This window comes from Monodelphis domestica, chromosome 6, assembly GCF_027887165.1.
Source record: "Monodelphis domestica isolate mMonDom1 chromosome 6, mMonDom1.pri, whole genome shotgun sequence".
NCBI lineage: Eukaryota > Metazoa > Chordata > Mammalia > Didelphimorphia > Didelphidae > Monodelphis > Monodelphis domestica.
The window spans coordinates 32295692-32309738 of NC_077232.1; the positions used below are offsets into that span (position 1 = coordinate 32295692).

General features: G+C 42.1%; 1 protein-coding gene across 3 annotated transcripts in view; it reads right to left on the reverse strand.

Annotated features, from left to right (window-relative positions):
- TTC17 (tetratricopeptide repeat domain 17) overlaps window positions 1-14047 on the reverse strand; it is a 124189-nt gene that overhangs the window by 26197 nt on the left and 83945 nt on the right. For 2 of the 3 annotated variants that reach the window (XM_007497339.3, XM_007497341.3), the window contains one exon: window positions 8059-8232. The exons of the other annotated variant lie outside the window; for it this stretch is intronic. In XM_007497339.3, coding sequence (XP_007497401.1) covers window positions 8059-8232 — 174 coding nt within the window. The remainder of the gene's footprint in view (window positions 1-8058; window positions 8233-14047) is intronic. 3 annotated transcript variants of the gene reach the window in all.

Genomic DNA, 14047 nt, shown 5'->3' on the forward strand with positions numbered 1-14047 from the left:
CTTCCTTCCTTCCTTCCTTCCTTCCTTCCTTCCTTCCTTCCTTCCTTCCTTCCTCTCTTTTTCTTCCTTCCTTCCTCTCTTTCTTTTCTTCCTTTCTCTCTCTTTCTTTCCCTTCCTTCTTTATTTCCTTTTTCTTTCTTTCTCTTGCTTCCTTCCTTCTTTTTCTCCTTTCTTTCTTTCTTTCTTTCTTTCTTTCTTTCTTTCTTTCTTTCTTTCTTTCTTTCTTTCTTTCTTTCTTTCTTTCTTTTTTTCTTTCTTTCTTTCTTCCTTCCTTCCTTCCTTCCTTCCTTCCTTCCTTCCTTCCTTCCTTCCTTCCTTCCTTCCTTCCTTCCTTTCTCCCCTTCTCTCTTTCTTTCCTCCCTGTGTCTCTCTCTGTCTCTGTCTGTCTCTCTCTTTCTCTTAAAAAAAAAAACAAAAAACAACCCTACCTTCTGTCTTAGAATATATACTAAGTATTGGTTCTGAGACAGAAGAGTAGTAAGGATTTCCCAGGGTTACAAAGTGCCCTGTCCAGGGTTACACGGCTAGAAAGTGTCTGAGAACAAATCTGAACCCAGGACCTTCCATCTCAAGGTATGGCTCTCTATCTATTGCAATGTTATATTTTCACAAAAGATTTGGGAAGATGAGGCCTGATAAAAGATCAACTATCGGATATGACAAGGAGACAATTGAGGGGAATCCTTGTAATATGGCTTTTATTCCCATTGCTCTCGCAAAGATTACCAAGGATTCCCTACTTGGAGATTGGGAAATGGAAGAAGTGAGGTGAAGCCCACATATTGAGGTAGGGGGAGCTACAGAAAGAAGAGAGGGTATATGATAGCTAAGGATTAACTAGGAGTCAAGTGAAAGTATTTTTTTTAAGGTAGGAAAGAACAAAATATATTGGAAGTTGTATAATTGAAAATCTGTTACCCTAAAAAAAGAACTACATTACCCAGGAGCCCACTGACTTCCTGCCCTTACATACTTCCTGTTGGCAGGGGATATTAGGGAAGGACGTGAAGGGTCCCACCTTTTTTTACTTCCTGTCCCGAGCTTGGTGGTGGTAAGGCAGGTGTTTGAACTGGCTGATCAGCCATGGGCATGTAGTCTTTATTTTGTATCTTCTTTATTTCTTGATTTCTAATGATCCTTAATAAATCTCTTAAAATATAATATTTTTATTAGAGATTTAATTTTTACAAAGTTAAAAGGAAAGGAAGCCATGAAAGCTTCACTTACAGGATCCCAGCTCTAGAGCTGGATGGGATCTCAGAGACCATCCATCCAATCATTTTATCTTATATGAGGAAACAGAGGTCTAGGGAGGTTACGGGATTTGGCCAAGGTTCCATAGATGGTGGGTAGCAGAATCAGGGAAAAGCAGATGCTATCAGTGTAGCGAGTGAGAGTGAGGTCTCTTTAGGGATGATAAGAGAGATGGATCCAGCAAACAGTAAATTTTGTAATCAGTTTCAGAGAGAGCCTTTCTTTTCTCAAAGAGGAGGGAAAGATGGGAAGGGGATAACCATGTTGACATACATGTAAAAGCTCCCATCAGATAATCTGAATCTTTTCTGCTGAAGAGAACTCTCCTACATATCAAAGGCTTCCATACTAAATCAAGAATATACATTATAATATTCTCATTTTGCCCCTCAGTGGCTGCATAATATGGTCTAGAAATCAATCCTTTCCTTCCTTACCTGATTTTTCAAGTAACTGATCACGGTTGCTAAAAGGTAATTAATGCTGCCAAGCATCCATCCCTCATCTTTGAGGATGATGTCATGAAAAGAAAATAGCACAGTGCTTCAAAGAGCATTTTGGTGTTATTGTCAGGAGGAGAAATTTAGGCCTGGAGCAAAGATGGATGGTTTTGACTTGTGGATGACAGAATTAGGATACAAAATAATTTCAACAGGCCTCAAACAATGGGTCAAGTCTAATAGAGGAAAATGAATGAATCGATCAATCACTCACACATTTATTAAGTGCCTATGTGCCAGGGATTGTGCTAGGCAGTAAACAAATATAAAATCTTGTACCTCGGTTACAAAAAAAACTGTTTATTTACTGGCTGACAGACAGCTCCACTACAGTCTGCTTTGGTCAGAACCCAGCTGGTATACTGCGATAAGTTCTTGGTACCATGTTTTAGGAAGGGCACTGACAACTGGGAATGTGTTTGGAGGAGAGCAACCAGGAGAGTGGGGGCCTTCAGCCTGAGTATACAAAGGCTAGCTGAAGGATCCAGGGATGTTTAGGATGGAGCAGAGGCAAGTTAGTGAGAAGACAGAGGATAGATATCTTCAAATAACTGAAGGACTGTTTTGTGAGACAGGGACTGGACTTAATCTGCTTTCCCCAGGGGGCAGTTCTATGACCAATGGAAAGTTCCAATGGAGAGGTGGGTTTGGGTTCAGCTTAAGGAAGCATTTTCTACCCACTGGAACTGTTCAAAAGTGGAGTGTGTTTCAGAAAAGGTAATGAGCTTCCTCTAAGAGAAAGTCTTTAAGTGGAAGCCAAATGATCAACTGTCAAGGATATTCTAAGAGTAGGCCATGTTCCCCATAGGAATAGGATGAGATGAACTTCCAGAGCACAGAGATTCTGATTCTATGAAATTAAAGGAAATTTAGTGAGAATGGACTGCCTGCTGAGCACCATTCTAAATAGGCTAGAAGATAAAAAGAAAGGAAAAGAAAGGGTCTCTGCTCTGTAAAGGTACTCAATTTTTGACAAATATTTATGAAAGGCAGCTGGTGGTACAGCAGATAGACTTGGAGTCTGGAAGAAGGGAGTTTAAATTTTGCTTCACACAGTTATTAGCTGTGTGACTATTGGGTAAGTCATTTATCTGATCTGCCTCAGTTTCCCTATCTGTAAAACAAAGAACAGCACCTACCTCCCAGGATTGTTGTGAGGATGAAATAAAAAGAGCTATTTATAAGGCACCTTAGAGCCCTACCAAAATACCAGCTATTTCTATAATTACCTGCAAATCTTTAAATCGGTTAAAAAAAAACAAAAAACAAAACAAAAAAAATAGGTATATTTTGCAGGGATCACAGACCAGGGAATGGCCAAAAATGCTAGCTCTGGGCCTGCTTTTTATAAGACCCTGAGCTAAGGATAATTCTTACATTTTAAGATATGATAAAACTTTCTTTAAAAATTCTTAGCTCTGGTTAGGTCATATGAAAACAAGCTGAAGATGCTGTAGTTTATCGCTAAAACAAGCTGAAGATGCAATTTATCGCTAAAACAAGCCGAAGATGCTGTAGTTTATCGCTAAAACAAGCCGAAGATGTAATTTATCGCTAAAACAAGCCAAAGATGCTGTAGTTTATCGCTAAAACAAGCCAAAGATGCTGTAGTTTATCGCTAAAACAAGCCAAAGATGCTGTAGTTTATTGCTAAAACAAGCTGAAGATGCTGTAGTTTATCGCTAAAATAAGCCGAAGATGCTATAGTTTATCGCTAAAACAAGCCGAAGATGCTGTAGTTTATCGCTAAAACAAGCTGAAGATGCTGTAGTTTATCGCTAAAATAAGCCGAAGATGCTATAGTTTATCGCTAAAACAAGCCGAAGATGCTGTAGTTTATCGCTAAAACAAGCTGAAGATGCTGTAGTTTATCGCTAAAATAAGCCGAAGATGCTGTAGTTTATCGCTAAAACAAGCCGAAGATGTAATTTATCGCTAAAACAAGCCGAAGATGCTATAGTTTATCGCTAAAACAAGCTGAAGATGTAATTTATCGCTAAAACAAGCTGAAGATGCTGTAGTTTATCGCTAAAATAAGCCGAAGATGCTATAGTTTATCGCTAAAACAAGCTGAAGATGTAATTTATCGCTAAAACAAGCCGAAGATGCTGTAGTTTATTGCTAAAACAAGCCGAAGATGTAATTTATCGCTAAAACAAGCCGAAGATGCTATAGCTTATCGCTAAAACAAGCTGAAGATGTAATTTATCGCTAAAACAAGCTGAAGATGCTGTAGTTTATCGCTAAAATAAGCCGAAGATGCTATAGTTTATCGCTAAAACAAGCTGAAGATGTAATTTATCGCTAAAACAAGCCGAAGATGCTGTAGTTTATCGCTAAAACAAGCCGAAGATGCTGTAGTTTATCACTAAAACAAGCCGAAGATGCTGTAGTTTATCGCTAAAACAAGCCGAAGATGCTGTAGTTTATCGCTAAAACAAGCCGAAGATGCTGTAGTTTATTGCTCCTCGGAACAGAAAGAAATTCTGTTTGAATTAAGAAGGAAAAATAATGAGAATGTTGATATAATAATACCAAAGAGATGGAAAGGAAGGTTGTTTAAAGGTTTTTCTGATGAAGTAAGGTTTCACCTGGATTGGGAAAGAAGTACAGCAAGTGGAGTGGTAGATTTGAGGAAGACTCTGATGCCAGGGGACGACACAAGGAAATTGAAAATTTGAGGCGATGGATTCGTCTGGGGAGCCCAGAATGGACTGGCAGAGAGACCAGGTAGGGGATAGAGGTATAACTGCCTCCGTACATATGTGAATGTTCGTGGTGTTTTTAGACCTTGGAAGAGGACTGATGACATCACAAGGTGATGTCTTGACTTGGGCAGGAATTGGATTTCAATGAGGTAGAATCACTTGAAGTTCTCTCTTCCAGAGTCATCAAAGTTCAGCAGCAAGACAAAAATCAGGAGGAAAGGACGATGGGAATCAGAGGATGATGACCCTGGTGTCTCCGATGTCTGACTAAGCGCCGAGCACTGCAAAGCAACTATATTTACATAGAAGTGTGTGTGTAATATAGACAGCTTTAAAAAATAGCTTCTGGGAAAAGAAAAACAAAAAAACAAACAAACAAAAAAGAAAAAATAGCGTCTGAGACCCTTGCGGGGAAGAAGTGGGCAGCTTCTCTTTTCTCATCTCCCCCCTTTCTGCACTGCTGGCATCCCTTATAATCAATGTTGGCTCAAAAGGAGGGGGAGTGATCGACGGCAATGGACTTTAGCAATATGAAATGAGAATCTATCTGTACTTTACATTATTTTATTTTATATTATTTTTTATATAATATATAATATTCATATATAACAATATATAATATGGTATATAATAAAAGAATATAAGATATACTATTATATAATAATATATAATGTAACATAAAATTAATATTTTATATTCATCAGTTTTAGTATTAGAAAAGCCTTTCTCCATCCTCAAACTAACTCTTGGAGGAAGGCAGTATCAAGAAGAAATGTGGTATGATGGATAGAGATTGCCTTGCAGCCTAGAAGACCCAGATTCAAGTCCCATTTTTTTTTTAAAGCTTTTACCTTCTTAGTATCAATTTTGATTGGGAAGTATCTGGGGCCAGATTTCAACGTGGGAACATCTGTCTCCAAGCTTGTCTTTTTATCCAAGCCATTTAGCTGCCCCAGATTATCCCCATTTTATAATTGAGGAAACTGAGGCAGACAGAGGTTAAGTAACTTGCCCAAGGTCACACAGCTTGGAAGTATCTAGGGCCAGATTTGAAAATCTCTATCCACTGAGCCACCTAGCTGCTGCACGTTGATCTCTAAAATATAATAGGTTAACTATCTTGCCCAGAGTTGCACGGCTAAGTGTCTGAGGCCAGATTTTAGCCTAGGACCTCCCATCTCTAGACCTGGCTCTTAATCCACCAAGACATCAAACAGCTTCATTATTATCCTCATTTTAGAACTGAGGACACAGCTGTAGACAGAGGTAAAGTGACTTGCCCAAAGTCACACAGCTAGGAAGTGGCAGAGGCTGGCACGTTCTGAATGCAAATTCCAGACTAGAGATAAAAAACAAAAAAAGATAGGTGTGCATGGGGCAATTAGGGGAGCGGGAAGCAAATTTGTCAACTGGCAAAAAGCAAAAAGACCATCAGCCAAGAAGAGGAGTGATTTTAGGATTTCATCTCCACCCATGGAGGAGCTGGTTTTCAGCTGTGTGAATCACTTGGCCCTCAGGCACTGCCTTGTGGCCAAACCTGCTTCCTGATAGTGTGGCAGGCCTGGACTGCTCTCCCTTCTCAGCTAGGTCTGTTGGCATCCTCAGCTCACTTAAGACTTGCCTCAAGAGCTGCCTCCCTGATTCCCAAAGTCACTGGGAAGCTAACTCTGTTCCCCCAGAAATCACTGTATTTTGTTTTTATTTTATGTCTATTCGTAGGATCAGAAGATTTTAGAATTCTAACGACGAGGAGTCTTAGAGATCTTTGAGTTCTGTGACCTCCATTTTAGAGATGAAAAAAACTGAAGCCTAGAAAGGGAGGGACGTGCCCAAGATCATCGATCGAGAAAAGGGGTTTCAGAGCCAGGCCTGGGAGGTGTCCCCAGCAGAAGAATGGAAGCTCCTTGGGGGCAAAGAGGGTTTGGATTTTAGTCTGTGCTCCCAACTCAAGCCTGATACCTGGAACATACTGTAGGCATGACTAGAGCTTGCTGAATTGAACTGATGAATTTCCTAACTTTTTTTTTTAAATTCTTACTTTCCATTTTAGAATCAATACTGTGTATTGGCAGAAGAGCAGTATGGGCGAGGCAATGAGGGTTAAGTGACTTGCCCAGGTCACACGAATGTCTTAAACTAGATCTGAACCAAAGTCTCTTTTTAAATAAACCTTACCTTCCATCTTAGAAGCAGTACTAAATAGAAGTTCCAAGGCAGAAGAGTGGGAAAGGCTACACAATGAGAGTTAAGGGACTTGCCCAGGGTCACCCAGCTAGGAAGTGCCTGAGGCCAAATTTGAACCCAGGCCTGACCCTCCATCTACTGAGCCTCCCAGCTGTCCCTCTCCTAACTTTTCAGGTAACCTCAGGTAAGAAGAAGCAGCAACAGGAAGAGAACGGGCCATTTCACAAAACACACGGGCATTTTTTATTTCTCATGTAAGTGGCAAGCAGACGGTTAGAATTCATTTGCTCCAGGTCAAACCATGTCAAATTAGAAAGCCTCTGAGGCCAAGCTGCTTTTAAGCCCCCAAACACCAAAGCCATGGCCCACGAGCATGCTTTACAAGACTTGGGGGGATGGCATGGGGGGGGGTAAAGAGAAGAAGTAAGAGCTGGGATTACTTTATCATTCACCACCCTTAAAGATTAGTGAAGACTGTGCCTAAGGGCATGCAGATACTTTATTTATTTTCAATCCTTACCTTCTGTCTTAGAATTAATACAAGTATCAGTCCCAAGGCAGAAGAGTGGGCAGGACTAGGCCATGGGGGTAAAGTGACTGGCCCAGGGTCACCCAGCTTGGAAGAGTCTGAGGCCAGAGTTGATTCACTGAGCCATCGAGCTGCCCCCAGATACTATATTAAATTTTTTTTTGCCTTATCATCTTCTTTAATTATCATTATTAAGTGCTTGAAGCACAGTTGCCTTAAAGGAGCTTTCTTTCTTTTTTTCCCCCCAATAAGAGCATAAAGAGACAGAAACACAGTTACTCTGTTTTCCTCTTTTAAACACACTTGGGTAAAGTCTAGCTGTTAAGCCACAAGTCTGCAAACAAGGCACCACCATCCACCGGATGGCAACTTACCCTCACTGCCGGCCCACTACCTAGGAGGAAATAGACATCCTGGTGAGTGTCGGGTGTGAAACCCCACAGGGCAAGTCTGGCAAAGATGCCGAGCCTGGAACCCTGGTCCTAGGGGCAGTCTGGGGAAGAGCCCTGGCCTGCGGGGGAACGAGGCGATTTTGTCCACTCTGGGCTTACAACTTTGCTCTGCAGAGCCTTTTCTGGCTTCTTCAATGAGCTGCGAGGGAAAAAAGAGACCTTTTCAAGCCTGCTTCAGGAGGGAAGGATGCCTGAAGCCCAGGGTGGCCCTCCTGCTCGTCCTAGTCCAACAAGAGAGACAGTGGGCAAACAAAGACTGAAAGGAGGAGGAAGAGGATTTTTTTTTTTGGCTTGACTTCTGTTTTGTCCTGACTGGCCCCCTCCTGCTTCACACGGCACGGTGCGAGACTTCCATTGAGAAAGCAGGACTCAGAGCTTGGGAACTGACTTCTTCTCACAAAGCCCCGCTTGAAAGGTGAAGTTCAACTTACTTTGAAGTCTAAGGGGATCTGAGTCTCTCCCTGAATTCTCAATGGAGATCCTGGGGTGCTCCTCTCTTCCTTTCCCAGAAGGCTCATCTTCAGTAGCGCCCAGGGCCTCCTCAGGCTTGTCAAAATACTTTTCTCTGCCATGGAGGCTGTCCTGGTTACTCTCATGACAATGACCTCGAGGACAAGAGACACACAGACACATTAGAAATGACCCTCTGCGGCGCTGCCGGACGCCACGAGGCAGGAACCAAGAAGGGATGATGCCCTGTCTTTCATCTCTCTTTCAACAGACGCTTTAAGGGGACCAGATTTTCTGGTGGGGCCCAACTTGTGGGAAAGGAAGCCATGGGGAGGGGGGGGGTTGTCATCCACAAAATTTTGGGCCCCTTGATCGGACCCCTCCCTCCAATTTAGAGTGACATTCTAGGCCAGATTTTCTTAAAGCTGAAAAGTTTTAATACATTTTTTTCTCTATTTCTCTTTCTTTATTAGAGACGAGAAGTCAAAAATCAGCACAGAAACTAGAGAAAGTATGATGGATTAGGAAGCGGAAAGGGACTATTTTTTCCATCCTAGAATGAAGCACAGAACAACAGACTTGGGGATGAGGTCTGTGTCATATTAGCTGCTAAACTGCAGTTATTGTATGTTTTGCACAAATTCCCATGTAGACTCAATATCCTACTGCTTGTCTTCTCAAGGGTGGGAGGAGCAGGAGGGAAGGGAGAATTTGGAAAAAATGAACATTAAAATTTTTCTGCATATACTTGAAAAATATTTAATGAAATAAAAAACAGATTTTAAAAGCCACAATTACTCTAAGAAACCCAGGTGGATAGATACTAAAAAAATACCTAAACTCTTAGCTTCCACTTTAAAATCAATACTGGGTATTGGTTCCAAGGCAGAAGAGTGGTAAGGGCTAGGCAATGGGGGTTAAGTGACTTGCCCAGGGTCACACAGCAAAGGAAGTGTCAAATTTGAACCCAGGTCCTCTCAACTCCAAGCTTGACGCTCCATCTACTATGCTACGTAGCTTCCCTAAAGAAGTATATGTCTGACTCTGGAGGCACACCCCAATGAAGGAGCTGGATTCGGTGGCCTTGGAGTTTAGTTTTAGTTTTAGATCTATCGTCATAGAGCTAAGAAGGACCACTTAAGAGGCTTGGGCACTAACGGGAAAGGATCTCCCCTTATTGCTTCGTTCAATGGCTATGACCAAAGATGCAAAAGAATACTGTATAAAGTCTATTAACTTTGATGGAGATCTTATGCCAACTGCTTGGGTCAAGTCTTCCCAGCAACACACACTGATGTCCCAAGAAGACTAGGCAGGATACGGCAGACGAATCCCATAAAACCAGGCCCCTCTGAGGGAGCACCGAGACCAGCCCCCCGTTTATCTTCTCCCATGACTACACTGCCAAAAGTCCAGTGGCAACAGGCTCGGTTAAGAGAATGAGGGAAGAGAGGCCTCCCAAGGCAGGTTTTTTATATTTCTTGATGAAGAGCTTCCCAGCATTCTTATATGGAGTGATGGCCTACGAGAGGGGCAGAAGCTCAACTCCAGCGGAAACTTGGGGAGCTAAGATGAGACACTCTTTGTTACTTCTTGTATTTGGGGTTCAATTTTGAGACTTTTCAATGACATGCTCCATGGTGGGAGGATCCCTGACGATGTGAACCAGGAATCCAAGAATTCTGAATCTCTAGTCCCAGGGGCTTAACTTTTCTAGCATTATTTAATATGCAACTACAAGGCTGAGCTGGTGGTGTGAGCATCCCTATTTTTGTGTGTATTCAGGTACAACTGAAAAAAAGAAAAAAAGACTTTTAGGCCTAACGGTACCAGGAATTGTGAAAAGAGCACCAGACTCATCTTCCTGAATTCAAATCTGGCCTCAGACACTTACTGGCTGTGTGATCCTGGGCAAGTCATTTAACCCTGTTTGCCTCAGTTTCCTGAACTGCAAAATGAGCTGGAGAAGGAAAGGGTGAATGATTCTGGCATGTCTGCCAAGAAAACCCCAAATACGGTCACAAAGAATGGCTCACTCCCATTATACCAATATGAATATATTTACAAGTATACAAAAAAGTACTAAGTTAATACAAGTTAAGTTTTTGGACTTTTGTCAGAACAAATTATATTCGGGGTGTGTGACAGATGAGGGTTTATTAAGACTAAGGATTTGGTCTACTCAATTATGTTCCAGATTTCCTCAGTGCAATATGGTGGGGGCAGAAGTCACCCATCTGCTCCCTCTACTATACGGTAGCCCCAAAAATAGGTACAACCAATAAATAGGGCTAGAATCGAGAGTAGCAGTTCCAAAGATGAATGAATTAATGTCCCCTGGAATTTGGGGGGTTTATTCTATGAAGGTCAAGTTCAGTGGAAGAACTCATTCTATCTGACCTCTATGCATCTTTTGAAACAACAGTCTGCACCTGGACATTCTCTCCTCCCCTAATGCTCTCTTGGTTTTCACATCTGTAGTTTCTCAGCTTTCTCTGCTGGATTATCTTCTCTTGACTAAGCAGTATCCTTCATGACTCTCTCTGGGCCCATTTTCTTCTCTCTACGCTCTCCATTGGTGATCTCAACAAATTCCAGGGGGTTTAATTCCTTCAATAAATATGTCTCCCAAACATCCCATGCCTTCCTCCAGAACTTCAATTTGACATCACCAGATTACTTGCTGGACATTTCTACTTACAAGGCCAATAATCACCCCAAAGTCAATATATCTAAAGTACGACCCGTATCTTCTCCTTAACTTCATCCTTCCCCATTTCTGTTGAGGATATCAACCCTGCTCAGAACTTCAGAGCCTTCTGGAATCTCTTTCCTCCTTTCCTATTACTTGCCAAATCTCATCAATTGGACCTCAACAACTAGTTGATTTTTTTTGTTACTTCTTCTTGTATTTTTGGTCTGACAACCATGTCAACTGAACTTTTAACAACATGGCTCTCCTCCCTCTCCGTCTTTCCAATCACACAATGACCATCCTAGCCTAGGCCCTCATCATCTGCTTCCAGTCTGTCTCCTCTCCAGTTGTTCTTCTCATAACCAACAAACAAATATGTCCAAAACAAACAGATCTGACTGTGTTGCTCTCTTCTCAAAAATCTATGTCGGCTCTCTATTGCCTATGTAATAAAATTATGCAAATTCCTCTCAATGTGGTGCTTAAAGCCTCCCATTTGCCTTTCCGGACTTATTTCACATGCTATCCCTCCATAACTTCTTATGTTCCAATTGGCCGATCCATATCCCTTGAATTCAACATTCCATCTTTGCTTTTTATGCAAGCCCTTTTCCATGCTGGGACTGTGAAGATTGGATTTACCTATCTCCTGATTATAACAATGAAGATACTTAGCTCTTTCTTTATTGGGGATAAAATTGTAATCTCCTGATTGTAACAATGAAGGTACTTAGTTAGCTCTTCCTTTATAGTGAACCTAGAACTGTAAGTTAGAATCTGTTTTCAGATTTTAACTCCCAAAAGGTGTTAAGTAACTACAAAAGGTGAACTTAGCAAAATAGGTGTTAAGTAACCCAAAAAGATATAATCTAACCAGAGAAGGTGAGAACTAAACAGTGGGCAGTCCTGGAGAAAAGTGTCTGTTATTGGTAGATGTGAAAATTTAGGGGAGGTGACACAAGAGAAAAAGATCTTTAAAAGAGGACCAAAAGGCAGAAGGGGATTCATTCATCTGGGCACTAACTCAGAGGAGTGACCAGAAGGCAGACATCTAGACTTCTTTTAGACTGTCACCATTGGTGAGTGAAAAGCTGACTTAGTGACCCTGCCTTTATGGAGGCATGGAGCCTCCAGGTAAGGCCCATCTTCTTGAGACTCTCTTCCCCTGGCTGGGGCTTAGAGATTCTAACTGGTATCAGAAGAAGCCAGAGTTTTTTCTCTCTCTCTCATTCTTTAATATCTTCCTTCTATTGTAACTATTATAAATAAACTACCATAAATTCCATTTTACTTTATTAATTCATTTTGGGATTTAGAAATTAAATCCCTGGCAACCACCTATATAAATAATATTCAGAGTCCAACCACAAAAAACAGACTGTATTCCCTCCTTTATGGCTCAGCTCAGGTGTCATCTCCTAGAAGAAGTCAATTGCTACCCTTAAATTATCTTGTAGATACTTATCTCTGTGAATGTACATCCCTCTTGTAGGGAATAAGTTTCCTGAACGCAGTGTGTGTTTCATTTCTTTGTACATGTTGTATGTTAAATGCTTGTGGTTTTCTGGTTATGGGAATTCCCTCCTTCCAGGAGGAACCTACTGATGCCATCAGGAACATGCTTTCCATCAGGAACCTACTAATGCCATCCAGTCTTAGAGAATTTCTGAGGCACAGGGTTTAGCTGACTTGCTCATGGCCTTCCTCAATCCACATTCAAAACTCTTATCCATTATAAATCCCCAATTGGCATGCACATAGCAGGCATCTGATAGATGTTCACACAACTGAATCACTGAAGGGACAAACCAAGTAGCCATTTTAAAAATGACTTGCATTCCTGAAGGAATGGAGAATTGAATGAGGAGTGAACAGGTCTGGAGGTGCTCCTGACCACCCTCCAAAGGAGGGAGGGCCTTAGGTAAGTCACTTCACACCTCTCTGGGCTTTTTTGGGGTTTTCTACTTATAAAAGGAGGAAGTGCCTTCCAGGCATGAATCTAAGATCCTAAGATTTCTTGGGGAAGAATTTCACACTCCTCAAAGATAGATCTTAATCAGAGGCTAGTAAAGTGGAGAGAAAAGAAGAACAATGACAATCAAAGACATGGTGCCCTCAGGGAGAGTTAGCTGTCTTCTAGCTCTAGGAATTTTCTCAGGAAACTCCCTTACAACTGGACATGGGTTCACAGAAACCAAAGAGCCCCAGCCACAAAGGCAAGACACCCACTTTTAGCATTAGCACTCAGTGAAATACTTTGCTGGTCTTGCTGTCTGACTCTGCTGCCAGCCTGCCCTCCCCTCCTCTTCTCGCCATGAAAATTTAATTGGTTTCATCTTTTAAAATCTCTGCAGTATGCACAGCGCTTCATGGGTAATTTATAAGCTATGATGCGCACAGGACCCCAAAGCTAAAATTAGCTGTTCTCTCTGACATCAGACCGGGTGCTTTTTGATGTAGGCCTGCTGCATTCTAAGAATGCTGCCCTGGAGGGGGGAGGAAGCCTTTCCACCCACCCCGCTGCCAGCCCTCCCTGCACCTGTCAGAAGAAGGCAGGGCGACCGGCTGGGGTGGAATACAGGGTGGGGGACAAGCAGGAGAGGGAGCTGGTTAAAATCAATCACTTTAAAGAGTCCAGAAATAGGCAGCCCTAAAATGGGAGGAAAAATAAATCCTTCAGGGGGAAAATTTACATGCCCTTAAGATGAGAAGAGTTAATATTAACTTTCTTACGCTGACAGCTAAAAAGAGCCTGGGAAAGAGGTCTGGCGTGCTTTGGATGAGCAGAGAGCTAAATATAGAAAGCCAAATTGCCTAATTCTTTAATTACTCCTTCTCCTTCGTTGTCTGATTGGAGAAATGAAGCCCCAAGTTCCTGGCACTCGAGCTCTCCGGGCAGCCCTGGCCTCTGTGGTCAGAAATAAATGTGCCTCCCTGGGTGTCCGGCTCCCCAGGGGGAGGGAGGAGAAGCAGCAAGGACACCGGCAGAGCCAACCATTCATCTCAGACACATGTGACCGTCTGTCTGCAGACTCGACTCTTCTGCTGGACGTGAGAGAAATGGCAGTTTGGGCTCTTTTTAGGTCTGGACTTTCTGGAATAATTACTCAATTCCTAAGGAAAAAAATCATACTAAATGAATACTCTAATATTATTAGGGGGCAAATAGCCATGCTTGAGTAGACATCCTGCACCCCATTTGTCTTGAACCCCTGGCAGAGTGGTTTTCTTTAGGAATAGGACAATACGCTGCAACGCCATTCGTGTCTTGATCT